General features: G+C 37.9%; 1 protein-coding gene across 1 annotated transcript in view; it reads left to right on the top strand.

Annotated features, from left to right (window-relative positions):
- The window catches only part of PIK3C2G (phosphatidylinositol-4-phosphate 3-kinase catalytic subunit type 2 gamma), a 195,708-nt gene that overhangs the window by 81,419 nt on the left and 91,167 nt on the right, over nucleotides 1-23,122 (top strand). The window contains exons 16-17 of the mRNA XM_050324986.1: nucleotides 5,433-5,526; nucleotides 6,642-6,736. Of these exons, the coding sequence (XP_050180943.1) occupies nucleotides 5,433-5,526; nucleotides 6,642-6,736 (189 nt within the window). The remainder of the gene's footprint in view (nucleotides 1-5,432; nucleotides 5,527-6,641; nucleotides 6,737-23,122) is intronic.

The following is a 23,122-nucleotide window of genomic DNA, read 5'->3' as shown; positions in this document are numbered from 1 at the left end:
TTTTTCAACAGAAAATAATGAAAATACAGTGTCCTTTTAACTGATGGTACTTTTTATCTTTCTGTACTTTCTTTTAGTTCTTACCATTTTCTAGTCCTGATACACTCACTCGCTGTTTTATTTAGAAGCCCTCAAAGGAATGAAAAAAAAACCAACAGAAAGTCCTGCTAATGTTGTCTGTAGGTTAAAATTAAAGGAATATCTCAGTCATTATTCTAGTAGTTTGTGCTCTCTTGCTTTCTAATTACTTTTTGAATACTTAAACTGCCTCACAAAACTTACCCGTCTATTCTTTTAAACAGTTCATCCATACTTTCTCTCCTGGCCCAGTTGCACCCATCAGGGACACAGTACCCTTTACTACTTAAAGGGTTTTTTTGTTTTCAGATGGTATCTTCCTTCCAGTAGGTTTGCTAGCTCTGCTTTCCTTGGTTCTGCCAGACTTAATAACGTGCATTTCACTGGACTGAAGTCCTTCCTTTTTGAAAGCGCAAAAGAACTTAAAATGTGAAGGGAATTGCAGAAATATATGTGGCATATTATAAGCCTCTAACTACAAAGAAGGCCTGTGAAAGGCCATACTGTTCTCTACAGAGATCCTCACATGCCAGAAAATGTAGTGAATTGTACAGTTCCAATGACCTGACAAATATATTTCAGCATAGGGTTATTTGAAACAGCACAGAAAAATTAGGATAATAAAACTGTTTAAAATGAAATGCACATCTATTTCTCATTTGCATTCAACTCACCACTGGAAGATGCTAAAACCTCCAGAGAATTTCACAAATCCACAGGATGCCTCAGCAGTGCTTAGTTTTCTGTTTGAATCTGATTTAGCTGAAAGGTACAGCTAGACAAATAGCTCCCGACTGGCTGTCTGTATGAAAAGAATGAAACGCTGAAAGTTGTCCTTACTTCTAAAGCAAGTTGTAATCTTTGCTTATCCAGCTCAAAATTCAGCTTTCACAAAAACAGTCTTAAAGTCTTGAGGGAAACCTAATAATCTACAGCTACTCAGAAATTAAAGAATGGGTGGCTGTCAATCATTGGCATCATGCAGGGAGGGAAGAACAAAACAGCAAAAAGGGTGTTGGGGTTAAATATCAGAGGAAAACAGTTTCACAATTTATGGAGAATCCAAGGTGTGAGAGGAGCTGTGAAAGGGAAATTTGAAGTCCTGCATAGTGTGACCTGTTACTAAGGTCTAGACTCAACAACTGTAATTTGCATATTGTTTGTTATTCAGAAGAGTCTTTGAGTGTGTAAACCTGGAACAAACTTGCAAGAAGTCACAATCCCTGTTGTGGAATATGCATTACCTGAAAAGAGAACAAATAAAACTTGTTCTCTCAAAAGAAGAAAGCTACATGATATTACAATACAGCAAGGCAAATAAATGGGGGATCCGTAGTTCTGTTCACTGAAGTATTTATTGACCAAAGGTGGTTTGTAGAGAAACAAAAAAAACCCAGGTAAATGGAAACCTAAAACTAGGTGAAAAGTACCATTTAATTTGCTTTTTTTTTTTTTCCCTAGCTAAATTCTCAGGTGTTTTAGTGAAAAACATAAAACAGCTGGGGAAGATGAGTCCCCAAACGTCCTGCTTCTCTGAAGCCAGTGTCAGAGGCCACATGTCAGGAATCTGACAATCTGAGGTTCAAATCCTTTGCAAAACTGATTTAATGTTAACAAGCTGCGCTACAGATGAGCTCCTCTTTCTTGGGCATGTACCCTTAAAGACTGGAATACTGAATTTGTTGTCAAAAAGTCATCTCACTTCTTTGCTTTCAAGAGTTTTCAGTAGGTTTAAATAATTGCATATTCATTGTAGAAAGCCCTGGAAAGTTGTCCTCTAATACACAAACTATGAAGCTCTTTTTCTTAAGCCTGAAGGGATTTCTCTTGCATTGAGTCACAGAGCCAAAAAAATCAATTAATTGTGTCCTCTAATCAAGAGCCATTTATGGATTATTAAAATCAGATTTGATGCAACTCAAATGTTTGCAAGATTATTCACTGGGAAAAAAAACCTTCCAGCCCTAATTAATTACCAGCCTACAAGATGGCATAGTTTCCAGGCATGTGAAGGGTAGATTTTTTTACTCAGATCTGCTTCTAGACCATACCCTATTACTGGCTTTAGCAAATAAACTGATGTATGTAAACATGAATAGCATAAGCACCATGTAATACTAATGGAGTTTTTAAGAATTTGCCACAATTCTAATATTTCTGAGGATGATAAACTTTTGCTCAAATACAAATGTAAGGGGTAAAACAAATAGAATTAAATATTGTACTTGTACACAATATTTAAATACAAATTAAACGTTGTATCTGTTAGCTGTTGTACCTGTGGCCCTGAACAACACCGAAATTCAAAGGAGCTGTGGCTCTTAGATGGAGGGTTCAACAGATTGTCAGGTAGTTAAAAAAATGTGGTAACTGCCCATTCTGTTAAAAAGACTCAACTAATCCTCAGGCTGACCTGGAGATTTACAAGCTGAAACAAACATTTTAGTAACCAGGACCAACGAATCACCAAAATCTTGTTCAAGAAGAGTGACAAGAGCCGTGTTTCCTGAAGCAAACTGCCCTGCAGATGTTTAATAGCAGTGCCCATGCGTTTGAGCTCATCATTATCCTAATCACATCTCCCTGTGCTACCTCTGGTATCTTAGATATAGCCCCAGTTTTGACTTGCAGCAAACTAATTCTAAATAAATATTCAAATGTTAGCTCTTGAATTTTCTGGAAAGTTTGGGATTAAAATAATTTTGTTGTTCTTTGTTTAGCTGGAAAAAATAAGAGTTTCCCTCATTATAGCATTGCATATATATTTAGATTTTGGCTGCTAGTAAGGACAAGCTGTAACTAAGTAATAACATTTTTCTACTTGACTTGGTGCCTCTGTAGAGTGTATTTCACTGTTCAGTAGCCTGTTGAACTAGGAGAGAAGGGAAAGGAAAGACTAATTTCCATATTATGTGCACATGCTTGGCACACCACCCTTTGGAGCAATTGCATAATTAGAAAATAAGACGATATGAAAGAGATTATTTTTTTAACATATAGACCTCCTTCAAATATGCTTTTTTTTTTTTCTAAATAGCCATGTGAATATTAAAGTAACAACTTCTCATTCCTAGTAGGTTGCCTAAAATAAATAAATAAAAAGAAAATAAGCCTTGCAGAAGATGCTAATTTGGGTCTATCATGATAATTTATTTGTAATGTATTCCTCCTCTCCCCATCAAGGCCCTCTCAGCATTATACAAAGAATTATGAAGTGTATTGGAAACATCATCAAATGTATACCATAACATACAAACAAAATAATAAAACCAGACCTGAGCTGCATTGTTAAAAGGGGGGTTGAAAGTGCTACAGGTGGCAGCTGGTTGCAGCCCAGAAAACCAGGCCTTTCAAGTAAATCCAACTGTTCACCGTTTGTTTTTTTTAATCAAAATATCCACATTTTTATTTGATGGCCTGTAGTTAATTCACTGATCAAAGCATACATACTGCTTTGCATCAGCTTGTTTTATTGAACTTAAAAGCTCAAGATTCGAGCAGCAGGTGCCATTGTACTGCTGAGCACTTAGCTTTGCAATTTTTTCTCTTTTTATCTTGATAGCAATGACCAGTCATTGCTGCAAATATTGTATTGTCTCCTCTGTTTCACTTCTGATTTTCGTTTCTACTGGGTATATTGTTGACAAAAGGTGCTGGATGGGAAGGTGGGAAGAGAGCGGTCTGGTTTTGTGCTGAGCTCCTGAAACAATAATACTGCTGGCCTGTGACATCTTCTGGCACGCATGATGGTTCTGATTTCAAAGGACTTTCCTCAGGGTAAATTGTCAAGATAACCCAGGTCCTTTAGTCATCATTTTTATGTGTGCATAGACTGCCAAATCAGAGGTGTTTCCAAAGACCCTAACAGCCATCTCAGTTCAGAGGGGAGGGATTTGCTGCTTTCTGGGGGGCAGGTGCTTGCCCTCAGAGAACTGGAGCAAAGCCCACCAGCTCTTCTGAACAATATCCAATTGACTGGGGTGCTGTTTGAAGATGTCTTTGCCTCTTAGGCAGAGATGATCCTTCTTGCAGCTCTGGTAACTGGAAGGTCCCTGTGAACAATTCCAGTTTGCTTCAGGAGAAGACCGAAAAGATTCTTGGGATGGCAATGGACAACATGCAAGTACTGATACACAGATAAGGGTGACAACACATAGGAGACACACACAGAAAAGCAAATCTGTTCTTTTCCTAGTGAAAGCAGAACAGTAGCAAACCCGCTGAAGTTGAAGCAATCCAGGCAACTTCTGTGTGCCTGAAATTCTCCATGTATAGCGCCATAGAATGATTAAGGTTGGAAAAGACCTTCAAGATCATTGGGTCCCACCTTTAATGATTAATGTCATAATTGCAGAATGTGAAAAGGTAGCAGTAATTTTTTGTATTTTCAAAAGAAGTCCTCGAAATCTTATTTTTTGGCTTTCAGATGTTAAAAGAGATACTGTACACTTTTTGATTTTTTTGTCTCTAAAAAGAGAGAAAATGTTCTCTTGAGAACCATTTTCAATCCGTCAGATTGCATCAAAAATTCATTCTCTTTTAAAGAAAAATGTTTTTACCATTTATATTATCCAGGCTTCTTTCTCTGCATTATCCCCGCTGCTGTACTATGTTTTCTTCTTTTATCCTTTTTACAGTGAGAGCTCTCCATCACAAAATCTATATGAGGCAACAGCCACTCTGGTTTCAACCAGATTGGTTGAGAATACAGCTTATGCTGAGAACTCAAACATTTTTCCATCAGAAATGTCTGTTTCACTGACTTGGAGCCTTTCTGGGGGAAGATGTTGGGTTTTTACTAAATTTTCCATGAAAAAAAATAAAACTAAAAAAACCAACCTGTGTTTTCAGTTACTTCTGTAGCAAAATTACTTCTGTTTAAAAAGCATTTTTGATATTTTTATGATACAATCCAGATGAGCTGTTATTAGAAAAAATTATCTGAAATGAACCCTCTTGGTATGGGAAATCTCGAGCTTTTCTGTTGTTGCTCAGAACAAAAGAAGTCTTAAAGTTCCCATGGCACAGAAATTTCCTATTTCAGGTAAGAGCAGCAAGAGATCTGTATTGTACTTCATATTTCACGAAATTACAATACATGGTAGCTCAAATTAAAAAAAGTATTTGAAGATCAGGTTGGGGTTTTTTCCCCTGTATGGCACTGTAACAGTCAATCCAATTAAGTTATCTGTGATGTGTTTCTTGACTCTTGTTACAATAAAGCAAATTAATTGATCTTTTTCCCTTTCCATTTTGATAGGAAACCATTTTTTCTAACATTTTATATCAGTGAGAGCTCAGTAGAGTTGCAGTGGATCGGTAGCTCTTAATGATACCTATTTGTTTTGCTCTAGTTTTCCGGATCAAGATATTCGCAGAACAGCAGTCCAACAAATAGAAAATATGTCAAAGGATGAGTTGTTAGAATATCTCCCACAGCTGGTTCAGGTAAGGAGGAAATTGATAGCCAAGGAAATGGCCTGTCCTGATCAATAACTTCATTAAATGCTTTTGCTTCTTTCGGGTGGGCTGATACATTGTAAGATGAGTAAATAAGAAATGCTGGTCACCTGATGCAATTCTTGAATTAAAAACAGGGCTGAGGTATAGACTGTTTTCTGCTTCTTATGGCATGCTTGGTTGATCTTTGCTACGTACTACATGAAGGTATTTTCAAGTGATAATGAAAAATAAAAAGAAAAAAAAAAAGAAAAAAAATATGAAAAAGTGCATCTGAACAGTAGAAATTATGCTCTCATCCCCAAAGCAGGTGGCAGGGCTTCGTTGCACTCAAGGAAGCAAATGGTGTTGCCACAAATCACAGTTTTCTTAATACTATAAATATACCAAGGAAATCACTGTCAACAACAGAGTAGCATTCGCATTTGGGTGTAGAATTGTCTCTTTAGAGATGTACATTGCATTTCACTGGAAATTAATGTTTTGGAAATTGTGGCCTCGCTGCTTCCAAAGCACTTGGTGATTGAGGAGGTCCCGTGTTGCAATTGAGCAGAAACTCTTGAAAGCTTTATTCCCTTATTTCATAACACTGTGCACAAGCATGACTTACTATTCCACATTGCAGTTTTTCAGAGGGTGTTTTGTGTGTCTGTGGTGTGTGTATAGATAGATAGATATCTACTTATGCATGTAAGAATATATTTACTGTGAGGCAGTGGAACCTTCACAGCTTTACAGCATTCACACACTAATGTGACCTTTCACCTTTCACCTTCCACAGCTTCTATTTCACAAATATTTATTTTGCAAACCAGATAAGTAGATAAAAAATTAAATACAGCATTGATAGTTTTAAGTGGGGAAGAAAAGCTGCATATTTACATACATGTTAACACAGCCAGAATCAGGATGGTCTCTGCCTATCTTACAGATGGTGGCAGATTCTTGTGTCCTGAAGTTTCTTTGCCCATTCCATTGCTAGAGTAAACTCTGTATGTCTGATTGCTTCATTCAGGCTAAGCACTGGGTCCTTTATGATTATTTTTTTTAATGACACAAAAGCCAGCATAAAATTGATTCTTGATATCAATTTATCTCTTAAGGTACTCAAGTTTGAGTGGAGTCTTGAAAGCCCTCTAGTGAAACTCCTGCTGAATCGTTCCCTTCAGAGCATCCAAGTAGCCCATCAACTTTACTGGTAAGATCATTTGCTAGTGCTACCATAGTAATTTTCTACCACAGGGAAATTTATCCATTATTCTGTTGGTGAAAAACTCTCTTTTGGTTTAAAATTAACAGAAAATGTAGGGTTTTGTCCCCTTTTTATTCCACTTTTAGTACTGGGCATGGGTGAATTGTATGAAAGACCTACTTATATCTGCCTTCATCCTGCCCCGGGTGGGAGGGAAAGAGGGAGCTTCTGTTCATTGGTATTTTTCTGCATTTTTTGGCCAAATAGTCTTCCTTAAAATTTGTGCTCTAAGCAGTATTGGCTTACTTATAAAGGATGCTGCTCTGACATCTCCTGAATTTGTCAGAATTCTCATTTGTGTCTCAGTATCTCTTGTACCTCTTTGCATCTGAGTCTGACTTGTGATGGTAGAGTTTCCAGTAGTTCCTATTCTGATATAATCTAAGGATACAGTATAAGGAGCCCTCTAATTGTATTATTGCATGAGGTGGTTATGCTCTTTGCTGTGCTGTTATCTCAAGGCTCTCTGAATAAGAATGTGGCTTTCTGACAATTCTGAACATCTGCCCTGTGATCTGAAAATTAAATTCTTGTGTGTTTTCTTTTTTTCCATCTTTAGTAATGATGGATGAACTGAGCTTTCATTTACAGTTCAACTGGTTCACAGCCCTTAAAGCAAAAGCTTTCCTCCCTGCAAAGGAAAGACAGCAATTTTAAATGTAGTCATTGGGTTGATGAAGTGTGGGGTCAGGAAGAGCATAGATCATAGTTTCATACCTGCACAATTTCTGGAAGTGTTAGTGGGGATAAAACAGAATTATGAATGGGTTTGTTTTACTGAAATGAATAGGATAACAATAACGTGCCTAATGAGCATATCTGTCAAATTAAGTGGAACCACATTTAACAAGGTATTTTTCTGACGGTGCCTGAAATATGCCCAAGATGATTTCTGCTAATATTAGACTTAGTCATACTGGACATAAAATGTCCAGTTTGGAGTTCTTAAATATGTCCCAAGAATTGGTAGTTTTCCTGTGCAATTAGAAATTAGTCTAGGGTTCAGTGGAAAGGGGAACATCATTTGCCTGCCTGTGCCTCTCCTTCTCAGTAGAAGAATGGCTAAGTGACTGTGGTCTTCTTCCTCTTTGCAGTGTAGACCCGTGTAGATCCCTGTTTTTCCACAAATTTTACTCAAGATCTCTAATATTATAATATTGGGTAGTACAGAGCAGATATTCCATCCTGAATAATATATATCTTTATCTGACACAGTGCCATTTTTTGTGGCAAAATACATTTATTTTATACATAGCTTAATATGTAGCATGATGATACCCACATCAAGTAGATTATTTCTCAAGGTTCACTGTCTTTTCTGCTTCTGAACTGGTAGTAGGCCTGTTCATGCTGAGTATATCTTTTATTTAGTGGGTTTTTTCAAATACTTCAGTCTAATCTGCGAACTTAAATGTGGCACACATCTCTTAAAATTTTGCTACTTGTGCTCATCACAATATACTCTTTTATTTTCTTGATTACTGTGCTCTACCATGTTCTTCAGCAGTAAATTGTTTTCTACCTAACATTCCAATTTATGCAATTACTTATATTCCTGTTCCAGTACTTAAAAGGCAGTTTCCCAAGCTATAAATTCACTAACAAAATTTAACAGTAACTTCATGGGTGTTATTAATAAAGCCTTAAATTATTAATAAAGGCTTTCCTTCCCAAATTGAATTTCAGTCCTTATGAAAAAACTAAGGGAAAACAGAGGTTTTATTCCACTTACCTCTGAAGAGACTTTTAACAGAAGCTCAATGAATTAATAATGTGGAGAACACATGTGCATGTACACTCACACAACTCCTTTTAAGAAATGACATTAGGTTACATTTTATTCTCAAATGTTGCATTCTGTTTCAGTAACAAATTAGAGATTGAGAAGCAAGTGGTAAAAACAAACTTTAGCAAGAAGTTTATATTTATTTTTAATTGTGATTACCATTTTACTGTTAAATAATACAACAGTGTGTACACTGTACCTGCCCAAAATACAACTCGGAAAACCAGAAAACTGGTGATGTGATTTCAGAGCCACGGGGGAAAAGTCAACTGATTTTAATTTCCATGTTTTGCAACACTATTGTAAATCTGGAAACTAGTTACTAGAAATGGTGGTGACTGTCAACACTAACTTATTTTAGTGGCAAATATTATTTATAATAGTGTGTCAGCTATTGAAAATTGACTCAATTTCCCTGAAGACCAGAGATAAGCAGCTACCCAGCAATGGTGTATCAGCTCATCACATTTTTAATATTAATGTTGGATAGCAAATTGTTCAATTCTTTCCATTGAGCAGCATAAATTTGTTTGAACATTTTATTTAAAATTTATGGGACAATCACTGCCAAAGGGGGACAGAACAGAGAGAATATTCTTTCTTGGGACACATCTATTGTAAATCGGGATGCTTTCAGTCTGTTCTTTGCTTGTGTCTGCTGCAAATTTGTTCTATTAATTCTGCTATTGAGAATGAAAAGGATCTTACAAGCTGTTTGCTTGTTTGTGTTTTTTTCTTATCATGTGTGACTTCCCCTCCTCTAAATTCTTGAGGAATTTAGGCCATCTGCATCCATCAGTGTTTCAGCTCCTCTTTGGTTCTTCTGAATGCGCTCCCGTCCCAAGGAGTCTAAAAATTTCCCATGCACACACAGTGCCAGCACAGGACACGTGTACCACTTAAACCCCATTTCAGTTTTATTTCAAGAGTGCTTAATATCCATGAGACATGGAGAACTGTCACACTATCTTCTAGACATTCTCTCTGATTCTGGTCTTTTCCTATCAGAGCTCCTGAAGGGGAGAAGGCTAGAACAAGTCTTCCCATTCCCTGGAGCTGTTAAGAGACAAGTTATTAAACTGGTTCTAGCAAAGCCCAGAAGTTGCTGGAGGGGAAAGAAACCTGCTGAGCCCCTCTGGGCCCTTCTGCTTGCTGAAAGTCGCTGTTTATCTCCTCGTGACTTGATGTTTCACACACAGGTGGGTTTATGGCAGCTTTTGTGCTGGAGTTTTACTGCACCCCTCTGTCTCTGGCAGCCTGCCAGACGGTTTCCCTCCTGCTTGAGCGGTTTTGGCTTTTAGCTACTGTCACAGGTGGCAGCTGCAGCGCAGAATGGGAACAGCTGGCTGGGGCAGCAGGTGTCCAGGAGTGTGTCTCACAGATGGTTGCCTTCCACAGGAGGATTGAATAACGGGGAGAATTACGGTGTCCTCTAGGATCTGGGGCAGCTGCTTGAAGGTGGTACTAAGAAATAGGTTCCACCGTCATGGAAAAGTACAGTGTTTGTACATTCTACCAGAACATGAAAATCTGGTGTGCTTAGCTAAAGAAAAGAAAAAGTCAGGTGAAAACCTTGCTGAAGGCAAAATGTCCCTTTGTAGCTTGTCTTCAAAGTCAATAAAACTTCATAGAACTTTCCTAGTTTTTGGCATTTCCCAACTACGTTTTGACTGGCAATCGAGAGAAAAGAGAGTAGTCTTCTATCTTTTGTAGTCCAGAAGTTGTAGAGTAGGAATGTGAGATTAAAAGGGAACTCTTAGTGGAATCCAGCACACTGGATGTGAATCAGACTATTGATTTCACAGCTAGAATATAATATTTTATTTTTATTTCTTTTTCTATCTGAAAAACCCTGTAAGAAGCAAAAAGGACACCAGCAATGTATTAAAGTTTAAAAATACCCTAGTTACATTTTCTGCTATTAGGATGTTTGTACCTCAATACTTTCTCTTCCAAAATCATTACTGCTTAGTTTCATCTAGCACTCCAGCACTGGAACAATAGATTATTGTTTCATATTTTCTAAAAGGAAATATACTTTTAACTGTCAGAACTGGTCTATGTTAACTACAATTTATTTAAAGATTTCAAAAGAAGGGATAAATCAAGCAGATACTCATCTGTCCAACACACTTAATTATCTGGACATTAAACAAGCAGCCATCCTCCAGCTCTTCCTCTTCCTGGATTATGGTGTCTTTCTCTGACAGTCAGAAGTTATCAAGTCTCCTAATTATGAAATGAATTTCCTAAATAGCTGTGCAGAGCACGCTGAAAAGCCCAGCCCATTAAAATGACATGAATGTAAATACAAAAGACATCTGTTTTGGTTTTGTGGTAATTTGGTCCTTCTTACTGATCAGAATCAAAAAATAACTTAATCATATATATATATATATATATAAAACTTTAAAACTATGGAAAGCCAGTCTATGTTTGATTCAACCAAGTGATGATTATAAATTTCATTGGGATTCAGAGTACTTGATGTGATTATTATTATGTTCTGGACTGCTGAGAATCCCAACTTTTGATCACACCTAGGGATTTTAGTTCTGAACTCATAAGTATTACTTATGAAATGCCAGTCATTTGGAGACCTTTTTTTCTGTAGCAATTTATGTGTATAGTAAATAGCACCATTAGAGCATTATTTTTGTGAGATAATGATTCAACAGTCTACTGTACTAAGTGCTTCATTATTAGTCATGTGGGACTTGGATTATTGCCTTGAAAAACAGACAGATAATTATTTTGTTTCCTAATTTACAGACTTTCAATTTTCTCAGACTCCAGTTAAAAAAAAAATTGTGTCAAATGAAAGAAAGAGATTTCTTGTGAGCAAGCACAAAGAAGTAACATAACTGTTGGGTTTGACCTTCAGTAGTTACAGACTGAGTGGGAAAACGGTACATTTAAATCAACAAAACCACATCTTACTTTAAATTAAACACATTTGAGATTTTAAGAAAAAACCCAGTATTTTAGCCTCACTTTTTGCCTTATCTAAAGAAAGAGAAGTGAACTGCCCACAGCTGGCATTGATAAAAGCAGCTACTAGCTGCTGTCAGTGTCTAGCTGTGGGTCTGTCAATACTGCCCAATAAAAGAGGACTGCAGAGCAAGGCCAAGTGCTAGACCTTTGGTCTGCCATAATTCCTAACAGCTGCCTTCCTCTCTGGCCCCTTTTTGGACTGCTTTGTTTTTCAAGATAGCACTGGAATGTGGCTTGGGAATAGTTCACCCTGGGAACCATCCCTAAAAGACAAGATGGGCCGAAGTGCTTCAGATTTGACACGCTCTGTCCTACAACACTGCTCCCCCCATACTTGCACACTCACGTGGACCCTGCAAGGTGGATAACCCTGACCCTGAGCTTCTTAATCTCCCTGCCATTTGTGTAGTATAACATAACAGTTTATTATTAACAAAATGGAGGGGTTTTATAGGTCTGGCAAGGGAAGGTTCAGGAATTAGGGAGGAGCATGCAAAACTGGGGAAAGTGATAGGGTAGGCAACAGGGTGACACAATCAGAGGGGAGGAACACAACCATTACATAACTGGGGGTTAATGGGATTGGCTAGGACAGTTACCCCACCGTATGCTGCCCAGTCAGATAACTATTACTGTGCTCCTAGGAGCAAGTCCCTGAACACAAAGTGAAGAAGGAGAAACATGAAATGGTGGCCTCAGCCTAACATTAGGTTTTGCCACATGGCTTTCCAATCACAGTCCATCAGGCAGTCCTGCTGGCTCGGTGACATTAGTAGTGTTCATGTCTTCATAGATTTCTTCCTTCCACTCACTAAACTCTGTCTCGTCCCTTAGCCCATCTCCAACAGGAATTCGCCCTGCTCCTTCTGTACCCTTTGACTCCAGGTCCAGGAGGTTCTCCATGGCTCTCTTAATCTTCTAAACATACTCCAAAGGACAGACTGGCGTGGTTTGCCTGCTAGAAATGATACAGGCAAAGCTTCAGGTGCATGGTCAGGTGTTCTACCCTTTAACAGGAATTTAAGTTGCTGTCTCTACTGTTCTATATACAAAGCAGGGAAGTCTGAATCTATGCCCCTTTGCGGTTCATGAGACTTTTTCCACTGACTGTAATAGCCTTTTATTCAGGCAGTTATTCTCTGGAACTGCCTTGCTAGAGCTGAGTTCGCTTATTTAATTTAAATGGCTTTGCACGTGACATTTAGGCGTTGCAGATGCTATGATTTCTGTTTACAAATGAAATATTCTGGCATATTCTGACTCAAGTAATAACATTTTAAACTTTTAAATTAAAAAAAAAAAAGGAGGAAAAGGAAAATAAATTCCAAGGAATTAAAAATTAAATTGGAAAAACTACTGGTAAAGGTTAACAAAGAATCTGAATATGGCATTTTAACATTTTGAATATAAAGAGGGAGTTAGTTTTCCCATGCTGTTAAAAATTACAGCTTTTTGAAAAGGGAAGCTGTTTAAAAACTAATAAAGCAATCAAAGCTATGCCTTTTTGTAATTTAGTTAATATGAGATAATCTGGTGAGTCCTTGACAAAGGACATAAACAACATAGTTGTGCATGTGTCTGTTTTAAATTATTTTAATGATTCTTAGTAGAATGAATGTGTTCTTGAATGTCTAGAAGTCTAGGAATGTTAGGTGTTTTTCCAAATCAGGTGCAAGCACAAAAAGGAAGAAGTGAAGCTCCCTTGTGATCATATATCAAGGTGAGAATGGAGTGAGGCATGATTGTTAACATCATTAATTGTATTTGTGCAGGCACATGTTCAGCTACACTAGCTAAGTTGCTGAACGTAGAGATAACTCTGTGTGTCCCACCTTTGGAACAGAGAAAATTCCATGCCAGAAGTCGTGTTCAAGGAGGATTAAGATTGTCAAGCACAGCATAAAGTCTGTAAATGTCAGTTATTAGTGCCTGTTACTGGAATGAAAAAACACACCACTATGGATGTGTACAAGTGAACCTACTTAGAACTGCAAAGATAAACTAGAAAAGGTGGAAGAATTCTGAAAAGCCTTAATTCTTTTAGTTGTTTCTTGATTTGTAAGACCGCGCTAAGGAGAGTGTTTTTCAGTGCATTGTTTTTCCAAACGTGACTTGTCTGATTTGTTTGGGCTTTGGCTCCTTTTACATTTGAAAATGCTGAGTCTGACAAATCTAGTTTTTCAGTTATGCCAGAAAACTCCCTACAAGGTTCAAGTTGTATCTGTCATAACCCCTCCAGTAATGCAACTGCATATGAAAGATGGGCTTGTATTTTGGATATCCTCAGTAGGAAGGATTGCACAGACCATTTTGGTGGTCTTTTACAATGCCCTCTGATGCTGGGATGTGATGGACTGTAATTACTCACTGTGTGTTGAACAGGACTGAGGAAGCAGAGCGATTGTTGCTGAGGAAGGGATTCAGAGCTGGGCTTTGTGCAGATGTCACACTCAACTTTCATCTGTGCCTTTCATCTTTTTTCCATTAAAAATGTTTTTATTGTTGCATCTTTCAGAAAACAAAACAATAAGCCAAAATCTTTCTTGACGGATACCTCGTGTAATCTCTGCTCATCCCAGGGGAACGTTTGGGGATGTAAACCAGAGTAGTAATAAATCAGGAAAACTTTTGACAAAACATTCATCTGAGTCTGTAACTTCAAATGGATAATTTTCAATCATGAATTTGATGGATGTGGAGTTGTTTTGTTATATTATAGTGTAAAAGACTGCTGGAAAAAGATGACTGAAAGTAATCCCAGAAGCTGTGTCTTTACACTGCAATTTGCTTTAGGGATTCATTAAGCTAGGCCAATATTGAGGGACCAACTATAGTAATCTGATATGTCCAAATCATAAATAATAACACTAGCTGCAATTTAAAGATGATGCAAATTTCCCAAATGATGTTGTAATGATTTTGGAGAATGAAAGTCTCAGCTGGAAAACAAACAGCATGGAGACCCTCTTGTGATTCTCAGCTGAGCAGCTAGTGCTGTGTTTCACCAGGGAAATGTTGCCCCTGCAGCCCAGAGCAATCCTGCAGCTGAGAAGGGTCCTCCAGTGGGCAGCTTCTCTGCTGCAGAGTTGTGGTAGTACCTGACTCTGATAGCTGAGGTGAAACACAATGAAAGGATACCTCACTTCAAATTTTTCAGATATAATATATAAAAATTTTTAAAGTTCTTTGCATTTCAATCTTCCTCTTCCAGGGTTTACCTTTTGTTAATGTTTGGAAACAATTCCATTATTATTTCCTTTGCATAAAGTACTTTTTTTTTCTATAAATGGCAATTTTTGTATGCAAAATGAGTCTTCAGATGTTTCAAAATCTGCATCAGATTAGGTAAAACATTTTATTAGATTTGTTCTGTTATAGGTCCTTTTCTCTTCCTAGCTTAGAAAGCTTTTGTGTTTTAACTATAGCTGTTTTAACCAATTTCTGGCAAAATTTGTCTTGAGCTGCCCTAGAGAGTTGTTTTCAATCCATTTTTCATTGAATGTGCATTGCAAAGCTCATGTCTCATGACTTGAATAAATGCAGTTCAGGCACTGATTTTATTGGATAGATATGTTTGGATCCTCATTTATAGTTAGGCAATTGATCACAGCCTTGTGTGACAAGTTGGAGTTTTGCAAATCATTCCTGTTTCTGAACACTGTCAGTGAGAACTTTAGGGAAGAGTATGAATAAACAGAAGCTTCAAGTGGATACAGGATATTCAGTGTAATGAGTTATTGGTCATGTTAATGTTGCTGTCAGTTGTATGTTTCTGTGGTTAATATTTATAGGTTTAGTCATCATTATCCACCAGAATGAAAACTGAGCCTTGGGCCTTTGCCTAAATAACTGGAACATTAGAAATAAACAGAATTGTGAATTAGACATTTTTGAATGTGTTCTACATAAGTCATGTTCTACATGACTTATCAGAAAATTACTTTGTAACTTTTCTTCAATTGGGGGAATTTTTCTGAGAAAGGAATTCCCTAATGCAAACCCAAATAAACACAAATAAATCAATAAACTAGAATAAAAGGCACTATTTCTATGGAGGAGAGGGAGAGGATTGATAAAAGGATAACAGTGCAGAATTATTATAATTCAGTATTTTTAGATGTTTGCAGATGATGAGTATTTCAGGATTAAACTCATGAAATCCTTGCTCTTTGAAAATATTTCCCTAAGTATTAATTACTTTCTGAATGCTCACCCACATTCAGTGGTATATTAGTCTGTAATCATAATGTTGTCATTTGGACAGCGACCAAATTAAAAATAAACTGAGAAAGGAAAGAAAGAACTGTCAGATGAGTTGCCTTTGCATGGCTCTTCTGCTTGAACAACACTGCAATCGTGTTGTAATAACCTACTTTTAAGTAAGATAATTACTCAAGGGGCCACTGTCTCACATCGTCTCATTCAGTGTTTTCTTGGCTAAGAACCCACTCAGTTGAGCCCTTGAATTAAACAGGAGAAAGTGACCAGTGAATCTAAAAGAATTAAGATTCATTCCAAATCTAAAGCCTGTAAAATTCTACCCAGTAGTTCATACAAGCAGTAGGCATCTCAGTCACAAGACAGGCAGCTGATTCATTCTTCAGGTTTCTCTGTGGTGTCTGTCAAACACACAGAATACTGTTTGGTAAAGTTCATCACATTTTTTTGTTTCAGAAATAAATCCAGGCTCCAAGAATTGACTTTTGCCTCTGAAAGGCCTCTATTCCCACATAAGGTATTCAGAGAGAGGTTATCACAATAGTGTATCAATGGTGGGTGGCTGAGAGTAATGTAAAGTAGTTAGTAAGGTTTGGGGGGGGTTTCTTTTGAAAAATGTTCATCAAAATCAAAGCTTTTCACAGAACCACTGAGCTTAGATGCAGACATTCAGATGGCATATGAAATACCAGATGAAACTGAAAAAAAAGTCTTAATACTTATGCTTGCCACTGGGTATGTGAAAGAGACTCTTGGCTGAGGTAACCCAGGAAATGCCACACTGAGCTACTTTGAATTATTTTCTTCCCCCCTGCCCCTTGTTGAAAATGATCCCATCCATTCAAAAGCAAGTCACCAGCATGTTTTCAACTCACCTTAGAGGACACACAATGCCTATTTTAAGGCAATCCCTAATACAAAGGTTGTTGTATCAGGCACATCTTCTTCCCTTGGTGTTCGTCTGAATTGCTCAAGCCTAAATCATTAACAGATTGTCTTACTTCTTAGCTTGAAAACATACCATCTTTTAGACACAATGATTTATGAAATACCATTGGTATCTCACCTGTGCAGTATGTCACCTGGCTGCTGTTCACTCCTGGCTGTTACTTGAGAGCAAAACCCATTTGTTTATGTTAAGAAATAAAAAAACATTTAAAAATAGTGTTATGAAGTGAAGGTTGGTTTTAAGTGGAATAAATTGCTGGCAGCATATATGTGGGAAATTATTTGTTCATAAATTGGATCAAAGGCTCAGTGCTGGAGTAGCTGTTGCTTTTCAGTTGTCTTTCTTTCAAAAAGCTGATACAAATTACCTACACTGAAAATTTTAAATGGTGAATGCAGATTTGTTTTGTATTCATACTTTTTTTCCGACTCAGTTCAGGATTTAGTGGACAGTAACAAAACTGTGTGCTGGCTGTTGGCCTCATACAAAGAGCCGTGGTTGAGCCACGCAAGCAAAGCCCAATGGAACGTTTCCAGCCCTAGGGTGGTGCAGGTTCTGTTGTGGGGATAAACAGATGTAAAAATAAAGCCAACATCTTTTGATAGTATTCTTAACAGTATTAACGATGAGAAAACTGCAGAGGTGACCAATTTTAAGACGTTTTAGGAGATGGCTTTTAGAGACCACCTGATCCAAACTGCTTACTGTTCTTGCTTCCCTTATAAGGATCTAGATAAATTGAAGTAAATGAACCATCTTGTTAGTAAAATTAAGAAAAGTCCTCCTCATTAAAAAAAAGAAAGAGTGATAAGATAGGTGTTAAAATAATTTAACATAGCATGAAAAATTAAATGGTGCCTTGAATAAAAAAGCAGTGGCACATGCAGAGGTGTGTGATCCTTTCGAATTGGTACCATCCCTCTCATTTCCTTTCTCATCTCATCTAAGAAATGAGTAGAGATTTCCTTTTTCATCTCATCTAATAAATGTAGTTAGAATCCTTAGACATAAAGGTTGACTCTTAAGCATTTCAGTGTAAACAATAGCGTGGCCTTCAACATACCTCTCAGTAAAATCCTGTTTTATGCTTCTTATGCTTCATTTTTCTAGCTTGTGTAGCAGGGCTTATAACCAAGTAGATTTAAAAAAAAAAATAAATTCTTTTTTCCCCCCTTATATAAGTGCTCAGTTTTCATGTTCAGCCTCCCCCAGCAATTGTTCACAGTCTGTCATCCAGTGAAATTAAAATAACTGTTCCCCCAAGGCCTCCTTCTGCTTAATTCCCAAGATTCTTCAAGATTCACTTGGAAATGGGTAGAGGATGTAATGTGCAAAGTTTGAAAGGGTTGAAACTGGAAATCCCCTCCATCTGGCCCTGCAAGCATTTCTGTCTCTTCTGCTTCAAGATCCCCGTTCTTCTTCCTGGGGACAGAAATCTGGGCTGGGAAAGGATGGAATTGCCACAATGTTCCCAGTGTCTGCACAGAAGTGTGGAACTGTTTGAAGTGATACAAAAGAGGCTTTAGGCAGGCTGAGGAGTGGTCACTGAGAGAACTGAGAAGGATAGCAAGCAAAGTGTTTTTATAGGATGCAGAAAAGAAAGAGGAGAGCATTCATAAGTAGTACTGTAAGTAATATAGTTCTGCTGTGTTCTTTAAGAAATAAATAATACTTTTTCCCAGCAGTTAAGTTTACATTCAGGTGACTTCCCAAGAGAACTGGGACATCTGGAACCACTTCTACCAGAAAGCATTATTCCCAAGTATAAGCTGTGCTGAATTTTGATTGCCTATGTTGCTACATTGTTCCTCTAGAGACCTTGTGCCTAGAAATGTAACCACTCTGTGCTTCTATCTCAGTCTAAGTTATTGATTCTAGAAAACAAGCAGCTCCCCTTTTGGAGAAGCCACTGGAGACTTCTACCTGATTGTTTCACACAAATCCTGGCTCTGGCTGAACTGTCGTCCTTTGCCTGCCATAACTTCACTAAGAACTGTAGACTGTAGGCCAAATAGTGGTAAGTGAATAGCCAGCTGTTTGCTCAGAGAAAGGAGCTCTTGCATTTTGTGCATTGCAAACACGCGAGAGAATGTTGTCCAGGCAGTGGCATAGACAAACCCCAATGGCTGCTGTTCTGTATACAGGACTGACATGTTTTAGGCAGTATAAAGAATCATGTGGAGTCTTTGTTTATGCCCTAAAATTAATCTATACCACAGAAATTTTGAAGTATATGCTGTTCCTGTGACAGCTGGGCCCTGGCTAGAAGTGCTTGCCAGAAATGGCCCTTCAGTTTCAGTGCAGTTGATGGGACTGAAGACAGACCAAAGTGATGTTCACAACTTAGAAATGCAGCTCTTGGCATGTTTATTCATGTTACTGGATGAACAACAGGCCAGTCTGTCATTAGGTCATATCTTTTGAAACCGCCTCATGTTCTGGGGACTCCCTCATCCTGTCAAGTTGCACTGCTGTTCCTTCCCCGTCTCAGGAACTCTCCCAGCCTTGCTGAGGGCAAGCCCTCTGAACAACCTGATCCTGTTTCAGAACTAGCTAAACACAGAGCTGTTAGAACAGGGACCACACCAGAGGACCTCCACAGGTCCCTCCTGACATCAACTGTTACGTGTTTCTGTGAGTTACAAATGAATTCTGTCTTTGCATTTTTACTGATTCCATTTCCACGGTCCTTCAATTCTTGAGCCATCAGGGCAGCTTTTAGGTAATGTCCTGCAGAAAGAGTGCTCTCATCTGTGGAAGGATTGAGAATGAAAAGCATATTTTCTAAAGAAGCAGTTTTGTGATAGGTATCCTCTGTTGGATGGAGACTTCCATCAGTAACTTTCTGTGGGGTTCTACACAGGTCATGTTACAGCTGAAAGAAAAGTGTCATGGTGAAAGCCATAGCATAGGATTCCAGACAGACAAGTAGGGTCAGATGGCATGTCCAGCCTCAGGGGTTCCACTTGCCATCAAGGATGGCAGTGTTGGGCCACAGCAAACACTGAGTTGCACAAATGTTAATGCTTCTTCCACCCAGCTGTGCATGCAGAACGCTTCTCCTAACTCTTGTCACTTCCTTGATATATAAATATTGGCATTCCATTGTAACCAGTGAGGGAATTTATTTTTTTACATTATAATATGAGCAAATGGCATAGCAGCAGGGACATGCACTTTCTGTTGTAGCATCTGAAGAAACCAAGCCTGAAGGCAAGTAGAACAAACCCAAAATTATTTAGTAGGAAAAAAAAAACATAGCTGGAGGGCTAAGTTCAACACTGCTTAAATGAATAGTTGTTTCTTTTGTTCATTTGTTTCAATCAGTCCTTTTACAAATATATAATGAAAAATATGAAGAAAAATTGTTAAATAAATACCTTTAAGAGACATTACCCAATTTTTCCATTCTGCACATATCACCAACCACATGCTTGGATATAAAAGTTCTGCAGCTAGGCAGAAAACATAAAATTTCATGATGATATTGTTTGAAAAATAGCTTTATAGAAAGCCGTAAGTTATATGTGACAGCAAATGCTCTTTAGAATAAGAAACCAGTAGTTTTCAATTAGTATTAAATGAGAAATGATGTTATGTCAGCTGATATTAAATCAGTATAAATGTCTGGATTAGAACAAAATTATCTGATGTCTGCAAAAAAAATTTAATTTACTGCATTGATATTAATCAGGCTCATTAGCTTTAGTGTGGCAGCTGCCATCTTGGCTAATGAAGAAGGGACTGAGCAGGGATTTCCACAGTCAAATTCATGGGCTTGGATTAACCGAAAGAACAGTCCCTCATCATGAGTTTTGTAGCATATTATACATTTTTAACTAAAGTAAGACCTTCTTTGTACATCAGCAAGGGAAGTGGGTTTCTGTCTGGGAAAGAGGGCATTGCCATTTGTAATAATTATCCTGTGAGCATTGGGCATGGAGGAGGTCAAACAGTAAACAAGATTTCAATGCTTTTGTAGCATTTCCTTTGTTGAGTCTGATATTAGAAGTCACCATTTATTCTTCTACTTAACCTGCTTCACAATGTCATTCATTGTGTGTGATGATTTCTATCAGGAGGAGCGCTTATATTAATTAAACTTTCCTATTAGACACTGCTTAGCCAGCTTTTGAGTGTCTCACCCAGCCCTCAGATCCCATGGATGTGCTTTTGTTGATAGGGCAGTTTGTTGAAATGAATTTCAGCAGCCATCGTGGCAGATATTCTGGAACTGTCAGTGCTTTGTTCTGCGTGTTGCTCAGAAGGACATTGCTTCGTCATGGTATGAAAATGGAAAGTCATCTGAAGAACTGCCTTTTTCTAATATAGTTTTTTCATCAATTTAAAGCTGACACAAGCTGTCTTCAGCTGTTGCCCTCCTTTATAATCAGGAGTTCTTAAAACAGCAATTTAAAGGTGGTTTAAACAGTAATTTGCTGGGCTCTGTAAGGCTCACCATGGCTACCACCCTGTGAGTATTGCCCGTGCTTTGCTGTTAGAGCAAACAGGGCTCTTACCCATATTAATTTTCGGCATGAGCATATTTTTGGTCAGTCAGCAGAGTACTAAGTTTCTAAGAAGAAATGTGGTTGATTCAGGGGTTTTTACAGAGCATATATGTGGTGGGAGAGGGGAGGAAAGTTCAGTTTTTTGCCTCAGTCCACTATCCAGCTGCATCCTCACATGGACTGAGCATGAGGACAGCACTTTGAGTGCAAGAAGGATGCCTATAGCAAAGCCAGTGAGATTCAAAGTCCCAGTAGCATTTTGTGTCAGATGGCTGATCTATATTTATTCTACCAATGCAGTAACTGCCCCTGGAGAGCTTGCTCCACTCTTTACCTGACTCAGGACATATGGAAATATGGCATCTGCTTACTGCAATAATACTTTCACAAATGTGATTGTGAATCTTGGAACCAGAGCTGAACATTCCATCACAACAACTGAATCTTAATTCTGCTTTTCTCATGAGCAATAAAATGCCTGGGGCTGTTATTTTCTCCCATATGATTGAAAAATGCTGGCTGTATGAGCACCACATGGGAAGGAGGTGGCAGTGTTATTAAAAAGACCTATTTGCCATGGCATTTACCTCTGTGGCATGAGAGCAGCTTATAAACAAACACAGCATCCTGTGAGAAAGCCTATGAGAAATAATCTTTTCCGTGTTTGAAAGGGAAAACAAAAACATGTAAAAATAAAATCATTTTGCCAAGGTTACTCATCAGGTAAAATTCAGGAATTCAAGATGGATTTTCATTCTTACACCTGCCTTAAATTATTCTGACATTAAAATCTGTGGGTTTTAACCCCAAGACTATACAGTTTGATCTGAAGAGAGTAATGTAAGATTTCCTTGCTAAAAGTTAAAGAAGTAATACCTTCTTGGTTAGGGGTTCATTAAAAGGGATTTTCTTTTATTCAGGAGTTTATTCAGACCTGGTCCCATAGCTGAACTTGTCTCAGCAGAGCTAAGATGGACTTGTAAACCTTGATGAAACTTAATGTCTACTTCCCAGCAACCAAAGAGCAACAAGTTGTCTGAAGTAGGAGATTAATTTCAGCAAGCCTCTGCAAACTAAGTCAGTCTAATTTCACATAGGTCTATGCCTCACTTTCCTACTGTGCCTGCCCTCCAGCTCTTCTGTTTTCCATGGTAACTAGGCCAGCTGTCGACTAGGGAAATACCCTTGGGCCAATTTTCTCTTACTAATATCTTACAGCAAGCTTTCCCTGGTACATGAGCTTAACTTCAAATTCCCACTTCTCTTTTTACAAAGCCAATATTTGGTGGCAATAAAGCAGTGAAATGGAAGGAAGATCAGAACCAGAACAGTATTTTAAAAAGATAAATCTAAAGATATTTCCTTCTCTGCTCTGCTCTCCTACCTTTGCAAGAGATATTATTACTATGTGTGAAAAATTAATAAAGACCAAGAAAAGAGGATGAAAAATAAAACCAGACTGGAAGAAATAAAGCAGCACTGAAAAGAAAGGGGTATGAAGATAGAAACATTCTTCTTTACAGTGTAAATGCTTCTTCTTCTGCTACTGACAAGAATGAGCTGACAAGAACCATCTTTCATGGTCCCCTCTGTTTTAATTAAATTAAAACATGGTAGATACCATCTTGTTTGAAGAAGATTTCAGGGTAGCCTTATGCATATGGAGAGCTGTAGTCTTATCCCTTAAAAGTCAGAATCACAAAAAGATGAAAAAGTGTCATTTGGACTCCAAAGACTATAGAGGCTGACCCTTGAAAAGTCTAGTTTTCTCTCTTCTATTCCCTGAAAACAAATGAATTTTGCTAGTTATTTTTGAAGTGTAAAGGAGTGAATGCCTTCATGATGACACTCTGTTTGAGCTATGAACGTTCTCT

The sequence above is a fragment of the Myiozetetes cayanensis genome, unplaced genomic scaffold (assembly GCF_022539395.1).
Source record: "Myiozetetes cayanensis isolate MyiCay16 unplaced genomic scaffold, myiCay2020 scf3, whole genome shotgun sequence".
Taxonomy (NCBI): Eukaryota; Metazoa; Chordata; class Aves; order Passeriformes; family Tyrannidae; genus Myiozetetes; species Myiozetetes cayanensis.
The sequence above is the reverse complement of the archived record's forward strand: the minus strand, read 5'-3'. Positions and strand labels throughout refer to the sequence as shown.